A 21,528-nucleotide genomic window follows, 5' to 3' on the forward strand; every position below is an offset into this window, starting at 1 on the left:
TTTTTGCTTACCAAATTAAATGTGCTTTTAGAACAGCTATGCTTACTATGAGGGGAAAAAAAGTACACTTGTCACCCTGTCAGTTGATAGTCTTCAGGCAAACGTTTCTTCTATATACATTAGATAAACTGAAAAATGTGGGGGAATATTAATAGAAATGGGCAGCTGAACTATGAATAGCATAACATTTTCAGTTTTTGTCAATCATATTTAGGCTTGATCGTCTCTTTATTTTACTGGACACCGGTACAACACCAGTAACAAGAAAAGCAGCTGCACAGCAACTTGGGGAAGTAGTGAAACTGCATCCTCATGAACTGAATAATCTCTTATCTAAAGTAAGCAACTTTTTTTTTTTTTTTCCCGGTACTTTAATAGGGAGAATAAAACTAGTTTAAAGGGTTGTGGGTTCTGTGGGAAGAAGAAAAAGCATAATAGGCTTGTATTCTCCAAAAATAGGAGACTGAAAAAAAATTACTTCTAAGCCTGCTGGTTTGTCAGCGTCTGAAATGATTGCATAAGTGAGGTTTCACTTTGCATTCAGTATTGATGTTCAATGTTTGCTGTAAATTCAGAATTTCTTCTATAAAGAGAAGATCTACTGCCTTATAAAAATTTCTGCTCCTGCCTTTAAAGATTGTTACTTGTGTGATACAGCATTAAAAATATAGGAGGCTCCCTGTCTTTACAAGAGCAGGAAAATGTAAAGAGGTTTCTGTTAGTTTGAGACTTCAGTCTGGCCAAGTCTAGTAAAAACACCAAAAATAGTCTGTGTCTGACAGCTGGAGATGGCTGAGTGACCTCAGTTCTTCTCTGTTGAACAGGTGCCCTCACCACAACTGATAGCATCAACAGGGAGGCCAAGGAATCATGAATATCAAACCAGTTTCAGAGAAAGAAATAGTTTTTCCAGATTTGGGACATAGTGGGAAATTTAATTTAGAAGAGCATATGTTGCTTCAAATGACCCATGATGTCCCTCTTCTTGGGTTAAATGACTTCAGAGTTTTAAGGTCTATTAGTCTCTTTTGAACACTTCCTTTTAGAAAGCAAAAAACAAAAGTCTGAAGTCTTGTTCAGTGCTTGGAGGAAATGAAGGTTGAGTTTGATGGGACTAAATATATCTTATAAATTCTTAATGTCTGGCTATGGCATGAGTTCTGCTAAACAGTGAGCATTATAGAGAAGGATGCTTGCATGTCTTTGGTTTGTTTTCTTGTCCTTTGGTTTTGTTGTGTTGAATGTTGTCTTAATCCATAGCATTAAAAGTAAGTGTGTTTTAATAGAGCCTAACAGCTGATGGATTTTCTGAAAGTACATTTTAAGCAAATATTTATTTATTAATCTCTCCTTAAAGGTGTTGGTATACTTAAGAAGTACGAATTGGGATACTCGTATTGCAGCTGGCCAGGCTGTTGAAGCAATAGTGAAAAATGTACCTGAGTGGAATCCAACTCCAAGATCAAAACAAGGTGCTTCTTAAATAATTATATTAATTCATTGTTTATCTGATGCAAACTGACGGTGATACGAGGCTTTTCAAGGCAACTATGTCGTTCTGATTTTTAATGAGCATAGACTTCTCTTATATGCATAGACTAGTAAACATCTTTGCTCTAGATGTTCATATTCAGTTACAGCAATGTGCCTGACCTTTGTTTCTTCTAAGGTTCTCGTGCTAGTGCTCTGTACCCTTATAAAGCTTTTATAAAGAAAAGGAATAATAACTAGTGAAGTGGCAAAACCTTTAACCAATCAATGTTGTCATGATATCTTGCAGACACTCCTTTTCTTCTCTGTTGCCTTGCTCAAAGCACCTTTCTGAAGGAGGTGAAATGACAGCTTGTTTGCATCTGAAATTGTCATGTTAGGGATGTTAGAGTTCCTCTTATTGCCAACTTATGGACCTATTGTTGGTGATTTTGTCTAAACCCGTTGGCAGTATGTTCACAACCTTATGTGGCACAGGTTCCAGAAAGTCACTAACTGGTTAAAAAAACCAACCAAACAAACAAAAAACAACAACAACAACAAAAAACCCACAAAAAAACCCCACCAAAAAATAACCCTACAAAACTGAGTATGAGGTGATCTCATATTTGTTTCAGGCAGTGTTTCCTGCTACTATAGAATTTGACAAGCAAGTTCTGCATTTGCCTTATCCCCTGTCTTTATGATTTTTGTAAACCATCATACTTGCTCTCCTACAACAACTTCTCTGGATTGAGGAGTCACTGTCTCTTCTGTCTTTCCTCAGAAGACAGCTGCTTTATCTTTTAGATAACTTTTTGTCCTTCTCTATGCTTTTTCTTGTGTGCTGCTTGAGATGCACAGAACTGCACACAGTGTACCTACATCTCTAGAGTACTGATATTTATACATAGTGGCAAAAAGATGCACTTTGTCATGTTTTCAGTGTCCTTCCTGGTGATGCCAAGTACTTAGTTGGCTGTTTTGTCTGTCACTGCCCAATGAGCTGGTGAATACAGAAAACTATCAGAAGTGCCTCAGATCTTCATTGAATGTTAACTGCCAGTTCTGAATTCAGCATTGTGTAGGCATGGTTTAGTTTATTAATTTTGCACTTTCTCTGCCTCTTTGCCCATTAGTCTGTTCCAAGAGTCCTCCTTGAATTTTTTGGTGCCATTGTGACTTTTGTTTACCAAAAAAAGCTTCGTGTCATCTACATGCCTGGAGAAGAGTGCGTAGTGAAATCTCCTTCCCATTGCTAAAGACTGATAGAATTGGTTGCAATGCTGATCTCTGAAGGACTTCAAAGCTAATTTTTATCTGTCTTTAACCAGCTTTCAGTCTGTAAAAGGATGTTTTCACCAGTTCTTGGTTCCTCCAATTTTTTGGTATGAAACTGTGCCAAAAACTTTTGAATGTCCACTGGGTCCCCTCTATCCACTTGTTGGTGCTCTAAAGACATTGATAATCAAGGTGAATGAGAGGGGCTTTTTTTTCAGGAGTCATTCTGACTCTTTACAAGTAAATCATGTTTATCCATATACTTAATAACTTTAATTATAGACTCTACTATCTTACCAAGGATCGAAGTTAATTTCACCAGTCTAGTTCCAGGAATTACTTGCCACACTCCTTTTGTACATGGAAATTGGGTGACCTGTCAGTCTTTTGAGTACGGCAGCTGTTTTGAACGATGGGTTATGTACATTGTCCACTTCTTGCATATCTGCCTGTCAGATATGAAATTGAAAAGGTGATTATGTATGTTTGAGGAAAAGATAGCATTTAACAGGGTTAGCTGTCTGTGCAGACATTTGCTTCTTTTATTTCAGTTGAATTGCTTGATGTAGTAGTCAAATACACAAGTTTTACAATAGTTCGATTGGTTGAGTTTAGGTTCTTAGGCTTGCTATAAATCACTTTTTGTATGTGTGCATGAAATGTTAACTTTTTCTTCAGGTCTGAAGAAATGTAGGTGGTGTTTATTTTGTACTGTGTTCTGTGTACACTTAAGACTCATTCTACTGTAAATGAACAGGGTTTCATATGTAAGTGTGAGCATGGGGTGGAAAACACTAAATTAAATGCTGTGTTTCTTGTAGGCAGCAGTTATATTTATACTGCTGGTTGTAATTCAGGATTTGAAGCATGCTGGGTTATGTAGGAATGGCCAGTCTCTTTGGACGCTAAGCTGCATGTGACTAGGAGCCACAAAACACTAATTTTTGGGTGAGGGGTGGGAATACTTTGGAAGTGAATTCATAACCAGGAAATAAGACACCTTGTGAGGAACAAATATCTTCTGTATCAGTATTGAACTGCACTGTACCTGCAACTGGATTTGAGAAGAGCTGATAACTAGTCTTCAGCAGCCTTTGGTAGCTGACTTTCTGCCATACCTGTTAAGATTACTCTCCAGCTTCCATACCAGGGATGCTTGTCTTTTGGTGATATGATATAGTGTTGGCATGATACTTGTTTGATCTATTTGTGAGCCATATGCCATTCAAACTGCAAGTTTGCCATATGTGTACAAAGACCTAGTGACATGTCAATGTCCAAGATTTTAAAAAAGCCGAATTTATTAAGTGAAAAACGTTAAACATTTTTTCTACTCAATTAAATGTGTTAAGTGAGCTTTTTCAGTTTTTCTTTGTGAAACAGAAGTGCTGTATGTCCAGTGATTCATTTGGAGGAGAGAAATTCTCTTTCTTTCTCTCACTTAATCTTCTGCCAGAACTTGGAACAAAAATTTCATCATGTTGTCCTTATTTTCAATATCCTATCTAGAACCAGGCTCAGAGAGTCCTATGGAAGATTCACCTTCAACAGATCGGTTGCGTTTTGACAGATTTGATATATGTCGGTTGTTAAAACATGGTGCATCTCTTCTTGGATCTGCTGGTGCAGAATTTGAAGTCCAAGATGATAAATCAGGTATATCTTTATATTTTACTTCAGACAAGAAAACTTACTGATTTGAAAAAGTTTGTTGTGCCAGTATTATGAGTCTAGTCATCCATGGCTTCTCAGAATGCTAGGAAATAACAGAAGAAGATATTTTTTTAGGGAGTATGTATTTGTTTGTTTTTTCTCTTATCAGAATTAGTATGTGTACAGGGGGGAGGGGGAGAGTGGAAACCTGGAAGAGAGTGTAAAAAGCAATATTAAAGCTTCTATAGAAATTCCATAGACCTTTTTAAGAGGTGCAGGAACTGTCACGACTTTCTTCATAAAAACAGTGTTCCCAAATATGGTAATAGGATATGGCTTATTTGAAAGCTTGAAGGAGACCCAAATGTAGAAAGATTGCCTGAAAGATTGCGTGAAAATACTGTGTTAAAACTGTCAAAGTTGGAAGGTCAAATATCAGTGCCTGTGTGATGTCTTTTATTTCATTTGACTTGTCTGGTGTCCTTCTGCAACTTTTTAGCTGAGAGAGTTGGTTTATGTCATTGTAATGGAATTGAATTATTTTAATCCAAGATTTTTTTTGCTATTACTGTACTTTCTTGCTCTAATTCCAGTCCTTCTTCCAGTTTCTGCACCAAATGAAATGATGCTATAGACAAGAATACGCTCTGACTGCATAGCCCAGATTCACTTGTTCCCTGTGTCATGCGTTATGTGCAGTGTACACAGAAGATCACTAGCTCGGCGAGGAACAGAGCCTATGGCTGCTGACACTTAAGCAGCAACCTGTTAAGCCTGGCTATTATTTTATTGCTTGCCATCTCTTATGCTAGATTATTAAGGTGGTGTACAAGTTTTATCTTCTCTAATGAAACCCTGCCTGTTCAGAAATCAAATAGGTGGAGTAGGACACTTTAGTTCTTAGAAGTCTGATAGTTATCCCAGTGTCATCTGATCGCATGTAAAAAACTTTATGAATTAAAATAAATGAAAAACATAGTCTCAAAAAATAAGAAAATGAGGCTAAAAATAGCTTTAGTTGCTGCTTTTTTTAACAAAGGTGGTTCTCTTCTGCATTTTGTAGCAGCTTTCCTTTTCAAGTAAGTAGCCAATGTGAATGGACATAAAGCAAGTTAAATAATCTTTAGAATTGGCAGTCTTTGACACTTTTTCCTAAGATGAACTTGTGAAAGGAAAAATATTTTCTAGAGAATGGAAGATGGTTGTATTTCTCTGCTTGTCAGTTGAATGAATTTTTTTTAAAAAAGGCTTATTGGTATAGACATCATTAGCTACTAATTACTGCTCAACCTGGTGTATGCCCCAAAATTCTGCCAATATCGGTCACCTACTTAAAAGTTTGTGTGCAGATAATTTAGAAAAAAGAGCCTGAGTCTCTGGACTGGTTTCCATACTGCACCTGTAAAAAGAGAGTGAAACTGACAGCCCTACAAGCTACAAGTTTTGATTTACTTGGAGGGTTTATTATATTTGGGCACTAAAACCTTCCATTTTTTATGTAAATGTGGGTGCTCCCAAAGTTTAGGTGCTCAGTAATTAAAGTGTTGAAGCTTCACAGCATTCTTCAGGTAGCTTCTATTAATTTCCTAAATGAGCCTTGCTTGACATGTGAAAATTGGGGATAAGATTGTTAGCAGACTCCAGCACCCTAGGAAAATCATGCTTATACTTCAGTGAAGTTCATACATTGTCATCTGAAGTTTGTGTGGGCAGAATGAAAGGACATACCTGGGTCTAGTGCATTTTACGAAGAAGAATGTTTCTGAAGAGCACAGGTTCAGATTCAGACTAGCTTATTACAGGATATTGGATTGAATATCATTTGAGGTGTTCTATTAGTTGGTATTTCTTAGGTCTGTGTTTCCCAACAGAAGATAGATGTTTAGGAGGAAAAGAAACCTTTAAAAAACAAACACACCCCCACTCCCCTCCCAAAAAAAAAAAAAAAAACCCAAACCCAAAAAATCACCAAACCCCAGAAGACATACTGCCAAAATCAACGGATCCCACAAGGATGCATGTGCTTAATAAAAAAGTGCTCGTTCTTGAATCAGTTGCTGGATTTATTTTTTTATGTGTTAATTTGCTCCTTTCAAAGTGCACTTTCCTAAAATTTTTGGGAAAACTCGTGGGTTTTTTTACTTCTGTAGACTGAGAGTAATTTATTGAATTTCAGGGGAACTATTTTCTGCTTAAAAATTGATCACAGTTTAAGTACTACTATAGTTTCAGCAGTAGACAAGGTCTGTCTAGGAATCAATGTGATTTGGTTTAAAAGATTGTATTGATGTATTAGGAGAATACAGTTTAATTCTGTAACTTTTGCTTCCTTATGCTACTTCATTGAGCAAATCTTCAATAATACATCTGGCTGGAAATCTGACACATCTTCCCTTTTTTAAAAAACTTTTTCAGGTGAAATTGATCCTAAAGAGAGGATAGCACGACAGAGGAAATTGTTACAAAAGAAGCTTGGTTTAGATATGGGTGCTGCAATTGGGATGAATACTGAAGATCTGTTCAATGATGAAGATCTGGACTATTCTCCTTCTTCAGTTTCACTAGTAAACAAACAACCTGTAGGTAAAACCTTGGGCTGTTTGACTGCAAGGAATAATACAGTGGGTTTGCTTTATTTGTGCTTCTGCAGTTATAATCTTTATATTTTAAGAATGATGATCAACATCTAATATGGTATGCTTTGGCTTCCTGAATTCTTATGCCCCATAGCTGCATGTTAGTATTATTCGATGTCAAACTGGTGCTCAGAGTTTGAAATGGAGGGTTGGGGAAGTTGAGAGCAATGTGGGTTTGAGAATTTTTCAGGACCTTCGTTGTAAGAAGAATTGATAATGAATGACTTCTCTTTCAGACTCTTCAGGCTGCTGAGTTAATTGACTCAGAATTTCGAGCTGGTATGAGCAGTAGACAAAAGAATAAAGCCAAAAGAATGGCCAAGCTATTTGCAAAGCAAAGATCCAGAGACGCAGTGGAAGCTAATGAGAAGAGGTACAACAGTGAACTGGTTTGCTTTCATTTTGGTTAAGCTGGGATTGTGGTTTGATTTCTCTGTTGAAAAACTTCCTACAGTCTTTGCATCTTAATCTTTTACATGCTAATTGTGCTGATGGTAAAAAGCGTGCATACCGTATTTATTCCAAGTAGAGCTTCATTAAGGACCTAGCTTCAGAGGGATCTTGAAATAATGGGATGCTACAGTTAAAATTCGTGGCTTGTCCGTGTTGTTAAATATGGCTTGAGAATAGTGCATGAAAATGGGGGATTTAAGAAGATAAACAATAACTAAAAATTTAGGATATAACTTTCTGATGTAGGCTGTGTTCCTCACTGTAGTTTATAATGGCGTATTATTGTACCTACTGTGTTTATAACAAGCAGTCAACAAAATTCTTTCCTTATCTTTATTTAAGAATTTCTGTAATTCTTGGAAAAGGCTGAGAAGGGTTGCCAACTTGGGACAGCATTCTGCTGTGTCCTCACAGATTTATTTTTTTTTAAATGTAAACTTACCTATTTTGCATATGCCTCAGCGATAACTTCTTTGTTTTGTATTCTTACCACACTTTATTGTATCTGAAGACTTCAGTTGTAGAAGTAACTGCTTCCCCTAAACCATGCTTTTAGTTCATGAACTCATACTTGTTCCTTTTCAGCAATGATAGCACTGATGGGGAACCAGAAGAAAAGAGAAGAAAAGTTGCAAATGTTGTTATCAACCAGCCTGCTACAGACTTAAAAACATTGGTAGAAAATGCTGCAGAAGAGGTATGATGTATTGTTTTGTTGTTAGCAGGAATGATCATTCTGTTTTTTAGCAGAGTAATGTAAAACAAAACTGCTATATGCTCCTGAATTCTTTAGCCATTTTAGCATTAAGAGAAATGAAGTAAAGAATGCCATTGCCAGCTTACTTTTATATGTAATGAAGCAAATGAACTTCAGACTGTGTATAGCGTGGAGGAAGAAAACAAGTTTAATCCATTGGTAGCAGTTTGCGACCCAAATGAACTTGAGTGGGTGGATTACAGGTGTGAGACCTGGGTATTAAACTGTAAAACTGTGCTAAACACTTAGATGATAGGATTACACTGAACCATAAATAATTTGATCTAAATGTTCATGTACGCTTTATTTAATCTTTGCCTTACTTTAATTAGGCTTAATTTAGAATTAAGTTCTATCTTTAGTAGTTGAAAATTACCTTAGTCTTAGAAAAACTTGCATTTGTCTTTGACTGAAAAGCTGAAAAATTGTAAGAAATGCTATACCAGAATACAAAGGGTACACAGAAGTTTTTTTGAAGAGACTTTTATCTTGATTAGTCTGTGTTCTACAAAAGTAAGATTTTTCCAGACATAGTTTACTAATTAAATTCTTGTTATTTTGAGAGATTAATGGTAACTGCAGGCTGAATAGCTGCTGCTTGCTAGCCTTTAAAATACTTTGTGTTTGTGATGGTGTGAACTTACTAATGTTAGTAATGTCCTAATGTTCATAATTTCCTTTTGACAGCTGTGTCAGTTTCCTTGTAGGAAATCTTGGGATAGTGGATATACTTCCGGTTCTCAAAAATGTGGAATGTGTTTTGGAAAGGGTGGTGTTTACTATTGGATTAATTGACCCAGTTTGATTATGTAGTATAATTTCAAACTGAGATTGCCAATTTATTTAAAGACAAAGTTCATAGATTTAAAGAATCCCTGGGGAGAATAAGAAATTTACTTAATTTTCTGCCTTAGTGTGGTTTCTAAAGGGAGGCTGAATTCCAGAACATCAAAATTAATTACCATAGAGAAGAGGTTACACTACTAACAGACAAACTTCATAAGCTTTTTAAAAGATCTGGTGCCAATCAGCAAAGTTTGAAGTGTGGAAGACGGTGGTTTGTATTTTAGGGGTGTTTTTGTGTGTGCTTTTGTTTTGTTTTTCAATTCTGTCCAGTAACAAAGAAAAATACTTACGTTTTTGGAGGTCTTCGTTATCTTCATGTATCTAAGTGGCATACAATATAAGTGTTTGATCGCTTTCTGATTTAATCTGGTACTTAGTAATTTTTTGTGAATTTAGGCAAATGAATGGCCTCTGGAAAGCTTTTGTGAAGAAGTGTGCAATGATCTCTTTAACCCTTCTTGGGAGGTAAGACACAGTTACACCTTAGATACTGCACATGTAGATTTTTTTTTTTTAAAAAAAAGGCTTCAACAGAAACACCAAAATTGTATGTATAGGATTTAAGAGCATTTTACTAGATATCAGAAGTTACATCAATTGTAAATACAGATTCCATAGCCAAGATAAATCTGCTTTTAGAGAGCTTAAGTGTTTTTAGGACTCATTTAAAGGGGAAATGAAAACAAATGTGTAATGTATACTCAAGTGGAGAGTGGGAAAGGTATGGAAAACACTGATTATAAGTGAGAATTCTGGAAGTATTGAAATTCAGGTGAAATAATGAATCTATGGTTAAAAAGATGTAATTAAAACAGGCTTGGATTCAACAAGAGTTTGAGGAATATTGTGCGAGTCTGTTGCTGACAACTGTGGTATGTTTGTCAAATGCTAGTAGAAAAGGTGCAGGGAATCACTCCTTTGGTAATGGGGTAGGTTACAAATCGTTAGTTGTTCTCTTCTTTTATAAAAATTAACTTCTAACTTTTTTTGGAATGATAGTGAATACCAACCTCAAAAACTATATATTTTGTTGCGTGGATAACTTATTTTCAAGATTCAAAGCCAGTTTGTTTCACCCTTTTATTCAATCCTTATACTATTTTCCACAAACTTTGCTATCAGTTCCAAGCAAAAATACAAAGTAGCTGACAATGGTCTATCTTCCTTGAGCAGAAGATGGAAATAACTGTTGTCAACTAACTTCAGTTTTTTAATAAAAAATCTGATCTTTTCAAAGATAAATGTGAACACCAACTTATTTAAGTATACCTGTAGCACAGTTTCAGTGATAGCAAGTTTGCTCTGCCCATACTGACATCAAACTTGGAAACACAGAGATAGATCATATGCAGCCAGCACAATTATGTTGGGCCCAGAAAAAGGATAGTTATGTTCATGTAGCACATCACTGCAGCTGAGCTAATAAGCCTCACCTTATTTGAAAGCAGGCTGTTTGCGGTTGAAGCCAAAATCGCCTTGTCCTCTGAAATGCAGGCATTCTCATCGCTTTCTTAGTACATCTGATACAGAGCAGACACATCTTCATTAAGGAAGTAGATCAATACAGAATCATTATTGCACTATGTTCTGGATGAAAAACAGGTTACAGAAGTGGCCCTCTGGCATCTTCTTCCAGTGTCTAGAGGCAGCCTGGATGACTAGTTCAGACTGCCTTGCTTATAGGCAAATGAAGTCAGGCAAGATGAATCCTACTACTGGTATTTGCTTTACACATTTGTCTGTCTTGCTGTTGCTTTGTGTTTGCAGAAGCTGAGAAGTGAACTAGCAAAGTTTTGGCTTGGAAAGACTAGCTCATAAGCAGTCTTGGACCAAATAAACAAACGATTGGTGTATTGTGAACACTTAAAATTTTGACTAGGCTTTCTGGCTGGTTTTTATTGACTTGCTTGTAGCTTTTACCAACAGCCACCAAGCTGTACATATGGGGGTGTGTATGCTTGCATTTCATCTAAGATATTCTGATGAAGGGAGGACCTAGCAACTACTCAGTTCTAGTTGTTACTATTATGAAATGAAATGCAACAATTTTTTGCTAATTAAGCATGTATATGAAATGCCCTTAAAAGAAAAAAGTTCTGCTCCAACCTATGTAAAGGCCTCTCAATGAAGACATAGTTCAAAACTTTACTTTTGCAACTTTCTGTGTGTCTATTGTGTGGGCTTTTCTTGATTAGCCAGTTACTAGTCCAGTTGTGTATCAAAAGTACCAGAAACAGGTGTGTCTGTAGCACATCTTTCTACTGGTCTTCTGTCATTTCCAAAACTCTCTAGTGTGTTTCATTGTGCATGTTTTGTGGGAACATACAAGTGGCTATAACTTGCTTTCCTGTATCACTTATGCACTTATTTTTTTATTGTTTAACCAAGCAAGGCAGGTTTGTAAGCTATGCAGAATAGAAATTTGTTTTACAGACCACAAAATATTCAGTGGGAATCCAAACACTGTTTAAGAAATATAATATGAAGAGAAATATACAATGTTTAAGAAACATAAGAATGTTTCTTTTCTTTAGCTTATAAGCTTATTAAAACCAGTAGTATTTTCTAGTTGCTTTTGCTTGGAAAACGAGTGTCTTATAGCGAGGTAAAACTAAATGAAAGCTGTCTTTGGCTACATTACTGCAAATATGATAACAATATCTTGTATGTTAGAAAATAGAAGCAATTCTTTATTGCTTCTGTCCATAGCCTGGCAAATACTTAAGAAAAAACAGGTTGATTTTGGACAGATTAGTATTGAAGTGTGTGATTTGATCTAATAAAATACTACCTTTCCCACAAGTCTTAAGTACCACTAACTCTGCAGTGCTTGAAATGTCCCTATTAAAAATAAAGTATTATTTCAGTTACCCAATGTGGTTTTTAGTCTTCTGTTCCTAAATATTTTCTTTCCCTTTTCTAGGTTCGACATGGAGCAGGTACTGGACTGAGGGAGATACTTAAAGCTCATGGTAAAAGTGGTGGTAAAATGGGAGATAGCTCTTTAGAAGAGGTAAGTGTCCAGTCATGTAGACTTAACACATTACCTAAATGAAGTTTAGGAATCAGACTTCTTAACCCACCTCTTGCACAGCTTAAGTATTTTATCTGGGGGAATATAAACCGTGAGATTTATCTACTCAAAATAATCTGGATGAAATCTCTGTATGCACTGATGAAATACTTACATTCTTTGTAAAAGGCCCGTGCAAAAACCCATACTATGTATAAGCAGCCATTAATAAGAAGACTGTGTTTAAAGTTATTAAACACTAGCCTCCCTACTGGAAAACACTATTTTTGGGTCATGGTAAGGGTGTGCTGGAATAAAATTGACAAGTTGATGTAAGTCCGGTGAAGTGTCTCAAACCATCTAGTTCTATTCACTGAAATTGTAAGGTGATTCTATCAATATGCTTGCTTCGTTGTTATGAGAAAAATATTTAAATAGTCTATTTAAAAGGAAAACACTTTTAAAAAATATCCTGACAGTAATAGCTTGTTTACTAATAGTGAATCTCATCCAGATTCATACTGACTTCCCTGCTGTGAAAGCAGTTGGGAGAGCTTGTGGTTTAGAGTGTGTTGAAGAATGAGGAGGTACATTTACCACATGTAAATAAAGCTACTTCAGCATACTTTGTCTATAGGGAAAGCAAAAGCTGCTCTCTCTCCTTGCTTCCATGTGGACCAGTATTTGTTCCATGGAGATTGCAGGGTAATAATAACACATGCTGCAATAAGAAGATACTTTAAACGGTTTCCTAACTATGGAAAGAGTGTGTATTACAGGCTAGCTTCAAAGGCTGTTCTGCATGCTGTATGCAGGCTGTAATTCTTTGACATGTATGGGAATATGAAATCCATAATATGATTCAAGTTTTGTTTATTAAAATGATGGTTTTCAAGGGAAGTGGTGGTCTGACAGGCAAACTGCAGAGATTAGAAAGATGATGCCTGAGCAGTTGCTTTTATGGGGCTTCTGCTCTGAGATTGGGAGTTAAGAGTTCTATTTGGTCTCCCTTTAACAGAGGCCAGAGCTTCAAGTCAAGCTTGGTCTAAATCACTTTGTTAAATCTGGAAGAATTGTGGCTGAAAAGCAAGTTCCTTTCACTGGGTCTCCCACAGTGAAGTAGTGCTTCATAGTTTATGTTTATTTGTGCATATTCTTCAAACATATCAATTGACTTGACTTGCCTGGGATGTGTTGACATTAGTCAGGAAATATTGTCTGAATGACCTTACCTTTGTGTGCTGTGTGGGTATAAAATTATCTGTCTACCTTACAAGGTGCTCTCTAGCCTTTTGATAAAGGTACTCTGTGTTTTTAAAAAAATAAATTACGATATTTGCAATAAGCCAGGTAAGCTGAATTAGTGCTGACTATTTTGCCTTGACTATCTGTGCAATATGACTATATTCAGTCAATATAAACATATGTTGTCATATCTCTTATAAATTTTAGCTAAAGTAAGCATATCAGAAATCACTTATGAATAAATGTAATCAAGGTCTTCAATTTTTCTCTTTTTACAGATGATTCAGCAGCATCAGGAGTGGCTAGAAGACTTGGTTATTAGACTACTTTGTGTGTTTGCATTAGACAGATTTGGAGACTTTGTTTCAGATGAAGTAAGTTGTCTTTTGAGTGACGAGGTAGATAAGCAGGCTTCTGCAGGAGATAACATTGCAGCAGATCAGCTATGCTTTGTACAGTGCTCCTGCATGTGGCTGTTGTAATTGCTCACAGATGCTTATTACAAAGTAGCAGATAGATAAATTTCACCTTATTTGTATAGCAGTTTTGTTCATCTGACTCTACTCAAACTAGTTTCTTTCCAACTCAGATTTCATATAGAAGTGTCTGTTTTATCGTTTACTTTATCCTAGGTGGTAGCACCAGTACGTGAGACTTGTGCTCAGACTATGGGAGTAGTATTGAAACACATGAATGAGACTGGAGTTCATAAAACTGTGGATGTTCTCCTGAAGCTGCTCACACAGGAACAGTGGGAAGTGAGACATGGTGGTCTCTTAGGAATAAAGTATGCTTTGGCAGTACGTCAGGTAATAACCCTCATGACAAATTGCAGAGAGCTTTGGAACAGGAAGCTCTGCTCAAAGTAGAGGATATGGATGAATGTTAGATAGGTATGATAAAGCAAGCTTGCTTGCACTGCAGTCTCATGTGGGTTCTAAGATGTGGGACTGCATTTTTATATCCAGGCTGCAGAAATCTGCAAGTATATAGCAAAGTTGTACTATTGTAACCTGGTGAGTTGCTTGCACAAAACACTGTAAATAGAGGCTGTGCTTTGCCTGGCTTCGATGATACTTTCATGTGCAAGGTTAACAGAGCTGAGTGCTACAAGAGGCTTCAGTCTATTCGTGGTATTATTCTGCAAACACTGAGCTTTGTTTACATCAAAACTGAGCTGAGTTAGTTCATTCAAATTTGTAACCTATGTTTAACTTCATGAATTGTAACTTAACAATGTTTAGATGCTAGTCTTGGACCTGCAACTTCTGTTTTATATAACAAACAGGTTTATTCGCACACTTAGAGTACATCTTAGTTGTTTGGGGTGTTATATGCTTTTTAAGTCTAAAAATGCTTTTCATCTTTTTGGCAGGACATGATTAACACTTTATTGCCTAAAGTGTTGCCTGCAATAATTGATGGTCTCCAAGATCTGGATGATGATGTCCGAGCGGTTGCTGCAGCGTCTTTAGTACCAGTAGTGGAAAGCCTTGTCCAACTTCAGTCTCAGAAGGTGACTGAATTGTTTTCCATCAGTTCTGATTGAAAAGCTCACTTCTGGTCTGAGTGAAGAAAACAATGCTTAGAGGCAGCACTTGCATTTTCCTTTTTTGTTTTTTTTGGGGTTTTTTGTGTTCTGTTTTTTTTAACCAATAACCTCTTCTGCTTATTTTTGTAGGTGCCTTTTATTCTTAATACCTTGTGGGATGCACTTCTGGAGTTGGATGACTTGACAGCTTCCACAAACAGTATCATGATCCTTCTTTCTTCCCTTCTGACTTATCCTCAGGTCCGCAAATGCAGGTAACACTAATTATTATTGCTTCAGTATTGCAGATTTGACTGTCCAGTTTTTTCAGATTGGAATAATCAAAGTCTCTTTCAAATCATGTGCCAAGGAGACACTTGCTTTAAATCAGTGTTTTAATTTTACTCTTGCTTTTCATTAAAGTGACAGTTAGGATGGTGCTTCTATTTTCATTACATTAGTAAAAGGCAACAAAATAATTAAAAGGTACTAGACATTGTTTGTATGTGACTTCCCCCCCACCCACCCATTTTGGTGTGTTAGTAAAGGATATCAGCTCCACTCATCTGGTGGTCCTGCCCACAGACTTGTTTGTCTGCTCGTTGTTGACAAACTCCAAACAAGAGAGCAAAATATTTACGTTAAAACCTGTAGAACTTTGCTATTGGAACAGTTCTAAAGAAAGCTACAAACTTGAAAATTCCCATCAATGGTACAACCAGGAATTCTGTGACTCGTTGAATACAATGCCTAGTTCCTCTCTGTTTGAGGCTCTGTCAAATTAAAGGAATGGTATGTTAGTATGTTAACATTTTTCATAATACGTACGGTGAACTTGTAGCATCTGCACTTAAGGTAGATGCTTTACGCATCTTTCTCATCCTGTATGATTGTCACTGTTGATTTGCCCAAATCCAAAATTAAGAATGAAGTTTAGTCACCAATGGTCATCCTTAATTCAGCATGTACTGCTTGCATCAGTTGATGTGCAATTTCATGCACAAAAGATCCAAGCTTGTTTTTAACTATTTCTAAACTCACAAATGCCTAATAACAAATTCAAAACAAAACAAAAAAGACGCACTCTATCTTTTAAATAGTTGAAAAAAGCTGGAAGTATAATCTGCGAAACAACACGGTAAAAATACATGCTTGAATTGACTATTTCTTTTTACCAGTAAGAAAAAACAGTATTTTCCTGAAAAAAAATAAATGCTGACTTAAGCTGTTTTAAATTTTTAAACTATAGTAACTTGATCCTTCACTTAATAGCAATAACACTTATTTAAAAAGCTTTCTTTTGGATAAAACAAAGGATAAACAAAGTTAACTTAGCTCTGTGTGTTTGTGTTTTGTTTGTGTTTTTTTTTCCCCTGTCACTGCCTCTACATCTCCCCTTTATGTACCAGTATTCAGCAGTCGCTCACAGTTTTGGTCCCACGTGTGTGGCCGTTCTTGCATCATACAATATCTTCTGTGCGAAAAGCAGCACTGGAAACATTATTCACGCTGCTGTCTACCCAAGACCAGGTAAGAATTAGAGTTATTGGTGTTTTATAATGCTACATATTACAGTCTGCTTGATCATATGATGTCCTTGTTTCAGAGCTCTTCAACATGGCTGACTCCTATTCTGCAAGACATGTTGAGGCACATATTTCAATTTTGTATTTTAGAAAGCAATCAAGAGATTCTGGATCTTATTCACAAGGTATTTGCATGACTTATGACCTCTATATATATGGTTTGTGTCTCCTGCTCTTTCATGTCCTCTGCACTTCTTAATATTAATTATTTTGTAGTTAACCTATGTGATGCTTTACTGTAGAATGAAGGAGACTAGCATGGTCCCTGCAGTTTATCAGCGCATATATGGTCTTATGTAGACTGCATACAAATTTGTCATGATTTCCACTATGGTTCTTTCCCAAGGTATGGCTGGAACTGTTAAACAAGGCATCTGTACAGTATGTGGTTGCAGCTGCTTGTCCATGGATGGGAGCCTGGCTGTGCTTAATGATGCAGCCATCTCATTTGCCCATTGACTTAAACATGTTGCTAGAAGTAAAAACCAGATCAAAAGTAAGTGAAATGTGACCTCATTAACCGTTCTGGGGAAAGCAGGAAGCTGATTAGCTGTATATAAAGACATGTTTTAAAGGTGTTAGAGGGGAGTGATGGTGCCTTTCTACAACTCTAAATGTAACCTAGCCTACAAATCTCAAGGCTGTAGAGCAAAATAGTTCTTATCAGCTTATCCATGAGAATTCAAAGTTCTGTCATGTAGCACGCTGCCTATTTAATACTTTAGATGAAGTCTTTATTTACGTGGTGCCATCACCATTATGGTTGCAAAAGTCTAAAAGCATTGCGTTATTTCTGAAAACACATTGAAAGAGGTTCCCTTTTTCCTCTGTGTAGACTCAGTTTATCAGCTATATGTTGAGTATTAGTTTTAATACTATAGTGAAGGAACCATATCATACATTTAATAGGACCATAGAATACTATTAGTGGAGAGGTGATTTACAATGATTAACTACTTTAAGTCTATTATCCAAGAAATGTTCTGGCTTAGTCCAACTTTTGCAGGGTATGATTGTTATTGGAAATGCTATGGAATATGAATGCATCTTTTCTATTACGAACACATTTACTTTCAACCTCTCCCAACTTTATTCCATAGGAAAAGGCAGGTGCTAAACTGCGTCAAGGTCAAACCCAGAATAAGGAAGTGATTCAGGAATATATTGCTGGGGCGGACAGCATTGCAGAAGATCCAGCAACCAGGGATTATGTTGTCATGCGAGCTCGGATGATGGCAGCAAAGTCAGTTTACTGGAAATCTGAAAACATATTTAAATGCAATTTATCTCTTTTGTTATATAGTGGTTTTGCCAAAATCTAATTATATAGAGGGTTTGGGGATTTTCATTTTGAATCATTAATTGCAGAGTAATTGTAACATTGAAGTCACTGTTCTTTCTCCTTTTGTCAGGTTGCTGGGAGCACTTTGTTGCTGCATCTGTGACCCAGGTGTAAATACTGTTACTCAAGAAATAAAGCCAGCTGAATCATTAGCTCAGCTACTGCTCTTCCACTTGAATTCTAAATCTGCCTTGCAGAGGATTAGTGTTGCATTAGTAATCTGTGAGTGGGCAGCCTTGCAAAAGGTAGGATGTTTCTGCTGCAAAAATAAATTTCACTTACTATCTTAATCCATAGCTTGTCGTCTGCTACTTAGCTTGAAATAAAATTTCAGTTGATAAGCTAAAATGGTATTTATATATCTAAATAATAAAACGTTAATTGTTAGACAATGGGAGAATACATCATTTGGTAGCTAAATGCCAACTGTCAGAACTATGAAACAGCAAATGTGTTCACATTTCTTCTACAAATAAGTCTCTTTAAGATGCATGTTATCTAAGGTCAATGCTTCCTTTTAACATGACTGTCTTCCCTGTATTCACTATCAGTTCTGTTTGAGTTGCAGACTGAAGGTTTTGCTCATAATCCTTAATTTTCTGGGTTACAAATGTTACTGGTCCCTCTGGAAACTGGATTTTTGTAGCTAGGTTATGCTGTTTAGTGCCCAAAACTGAACAGAAGAAATTGTGACTGCTCAAATACAAATTGTCTCTTTCTGTTATAGGAGTGTAGAACTGTGGCCATTTGTGTGCAACCTCGTTTACTTGGGGTCCTTTCTGAACATCTCTATTATGATGAAATTGCTGTTCCTTTTACACGAATGCAGAATGAATGTAAACAACTCATCTCATTGTTAGCTGATGCACACATTGACATTGGAAACAGAGTAAACTGCAGTGTATTTACAATAGATCAAGCTAATGAGCTGGTGAGTAGAGGCATGCCTGCCCTTCCTTCAAATCTATTCTTGTCTTGAAATACATCTTCAACATAATTACTGCACGGACAGTAACTTTCAGAAATAATGTAGTGACTTCACACGTCCGTTGACATGAGATACATGATAGATACTTAACACTTCCCCTGCAGTGTTTACAGTCTATGCCAAAAATCAAGTAGAATGCAAGATAGATACTTAACAGGAGAAAAAATTGTCAATATTTGATTCCAGATATAGATTCATTACTGAAATCTACACAGAAGAAAGCAAAACAGGCTGGAACCCCTTCAAAACCATTGTCGAAAGACTAGTATATGAACTGTTTAAATTCTAGACCACCTCCCCTGAGACCCCCAAACCATGTGTTTTAAAGTGGGTTTTTTTTCTGGCTGTTCAATTGTTTTGGGATTTTTTAATCAGAAAACATCAATGTTAGATGTGCTAATAAAAGGTAGCTCTTGGCATGAAAAGCTTTGTAAGCAAAGATAGAGCTGATTATGTTGTGTAACAAATTAAAAGGTGTATTTTTCAACCTCAAACTGGCCTCTTAAGCAGAGAGATACACGAGTATGGACGGATGAGGTAGGACGTAAATGAAGAAATTGTGGATTTGAGAGCCTGCAAAATAAAAGGGAACTGAGTTGGGAGGGGTGTGTAGACTTGGGGGGATGAAGGCATGGTGACGGATGTGTCACAGCTTGGGATGGGGGAGGAGGGAGGTTAGGATCCTGGATGTGTTTGTGTATGCAACTGGGATGCTGAGGATAAGGGTAAGAGAAGGTTTAAGTTTGTACAGTTATGGCCATGATGGCTGTAGCATGATGAATCTTGAAATTCTCAGATGATTCTGTTTATGTAGTAATAAGCAGTAGCTTGACTTGGAAATTTCAACGTATCTTTAAAGTTATAGATAACTGTGTATATGGGCTGAGGGGATTTTGGCAGCCAGTCTGATTATGGATACCATCTAAACTGAACAAATTTCCAAGGTAAAGCCAGATAGAATTGTGTGAGCTCGTAGTCTGTGAAGTACAGAAGTTTTCATATACCTCAAGAAGTTTTCATATACCTCAGCTGTTTACTCTTAATCCTAGTAATAGGGCTGCTTGACCAATGCTTGTTTTTTTCAAAAGATACCCATGCTGAATTAGAAGCCTCGTTCCATAGCTATTTGTTATTTTCTATGGCTGTCTTCTGCACCTTTCTCTACTCGAGTTTTCTTGAAATGCAAACACCAGACCTACTCTGCATTGTAATATTGGTCTTCATGCATTAGATAGATGGAAAAACCCTGTGCTCCTCCTTGCTATTCGTATTTTTTGCATCCTTTGGTCATTCCTGTCATCTAGGTCACGTGGATTAGAACCTGAGCTATCTACAGAATGAAGCAGTAAAATTCTGATAGTTGAAAGACTTGACCTGAACATTTAAAAGGCAAAAAAAACCCCCCACAAAACCCACCAACAAAAAAACCTTTCAGACTAACCCTCTCAACACCTGTCATCTTTCCTGTACTTAGGAGCCTAAATATCATATCAGTAGAATAAGTTCAGTATTTCCATGATTCCATGTTGCTTTTAATCTGTTTCCTGGGAAAGATTTGAGCAACAATTGTCAGCTGATTGGGGAGGGGGGGAGGCATATGGCAAGTCCTGCAACTGCTGTGTTGTGCTGACTTTTTCCTTAGATGTTTATTCTGGTCTCTTTCCTCATAAGAAAATCAGCTTAGAAACAACTTTTTCGTGCACAGGACCTTGCACATCCTTTCTGGCTTCTTGTACTTATAGCGTATTCGCCTTTGCTTACCTGTCACATGCTTACATATGCTAGAATATCTGGATATATCTGACAGATACAGGACAACCTAAATTTGGAGGAGTATGTAAACTCCTTTTTTAGCTTTGGGAATCTAGACTTGAAATGTTCATATGCCTGATTTTTCCCCTTGAGCTGCAGTTCAAGATTCCAGAAGCTACATTTTGGAGCATTTCCTGCTATGGAGACAATACCTGGTGAAATAACTCATGTTCTGCCATGAAAACCGCAGTTTTCAGAGGATATCCTGTTTTACAGTAAATGAAGCGTTTGTAACTCTTTTCTTCCTTTTTATTAGGTTACTTCTGTTTTCAATGAAGTGACATCATCCTTTACTTTGAATCCTAAAATTCTACAACAGTTGGACAGTAAACGACAACAAGTACAAATGACCGTTACAGAAACAAATCAAGAATGGCAAGCGTTGCATCTGCGAGTCCATACATTTGCTGCATGTGCAGTTGTGAACTTGCAGCAACTTCCAGAAAAACTGAATCCTGTTATAAAGCCCTTGATGGAAGCTATCAAAAAAGAGGAGAATACACTTGTACAAAACTATGTGGCTTCATGTATAGCAAAGTTACTTCAGCAGTGTACAACAAGGTCTCCTTGTCCCAACTCAAAGATCATAAAAAATCTCTGCAACTCCCTCTGTGTGGATCCACATCTTACTCCACTAGCAGCATGTCCTGCACAGCCTCAGAGTAGCCATGAAAACTCAAAAGGTACGCTCTCTAAGATTGCCAGGATTCTTAAAATATGTCTGTGCTTGTCTCTGAACTGTTAAAGTGAGTATTTGAATTGTTTTCAGTGTTTTTAAAATGCCAGCAACCGAGTCTTAATTTATTGGTAGTTCATTTAGGTATCTTAAACCACATGCTCTGTGCAACTAATCATGTGTATAGTTTTCAGAAAACTTATGTATAAAAGACCTTAGTTCCAATTTTCAATTGTTTA

General features: G+C 36.7%; 1 protein-coding gene across 3 annotated transcripts in view; it reads left to right on the plus strand.

The window, feature by feature from the left end:
• The window catches only part of BTAF1 (B-TFIID TATA-box binding protein associated factor 1), a 53,088-nt gene that overhangs the window by 15,742 nt on the left and 15,818 nt on the right, over positions 1-21,528 (plus strand). For all 3 annotated transcript variants that reach the window (XM_086467446.1, XM_086467447.1, XM_086467448.1), the window contains 19 exons: positions 215-338; positions 1,358-1,472; positions 4,261-4,407; positions 6,820-6,983; positions 7,277-7,413; positions 8,079-8,190; positions 9,493-9,561; positions 12,020-12,109; positions 13,633-13,728; positions 13,987-14,163; positions 14,730-14,870; positions 15,036-15,160; positions 16,295-16,415; positions 16,492-16,596; positions 16,818-16,967; positions 17,572-17,714; positions 17,884-18,058; positions 18,541-18,744; positions 20,870-21,296. In XM_086467446.1, coding sequence (XP_086323572.1) covers positions 215-338; positions 1,358-1,472; positions 4,261-4,407; positions 6,820-6,983; positions 7,277-7,413; positions 8,079-8,190; positions 9,493-9,561; positions 12,020-12,109; positions 13,633-13,728; positions 13,987-14,163; positions 14,730-14,870; positions 15,036-15,160; positions 16,295-16,415; positions 16,492-16,596; positions 16,818-16,967; positions 17,572-17,714; positions 17,884-18,058; positions 18,541-18,744; positions 20,870-21,296 — 2,822 coding nt within the window. The remainder of the gene's footprint in view (positions 1-214; positions 339-1,357; positions 1,473-4,260; positions 4,408-6,819; positions 6,984-7,276; positions 7,414-8,078; positions 8,191-9,492; positions 9,562-12,019; positions 12,110-13,632; positions 13,729-13,986; positions 14,164-14,729; positions 14,871-15,035; positions 15,161-16,294; positions 16,416-16,491; positions 16,597-16,817; positions 16,968-17,571; positions 17,715-17,883; positions 18,059-18,540; positions 18,745-20,869; positions 21,297-21,528) is intronic.

The sequence above is a fragment of the Leptosomus discolor genome, chromosome 6, assembly GCF_034619465.1.
Source record: "Leptosomus discolor isolate bLepDis1 chromosome 6, bLepDis1.hap2, whole genome shotgun sequence".
Classification (NCBI taxonomy): domain Eukaryota; kingdom Metazoa; phylum Chordata; class Aves; order Leptosomiformes; family Leptosomidae; genus Leptosomus; species Leptosomus discolor.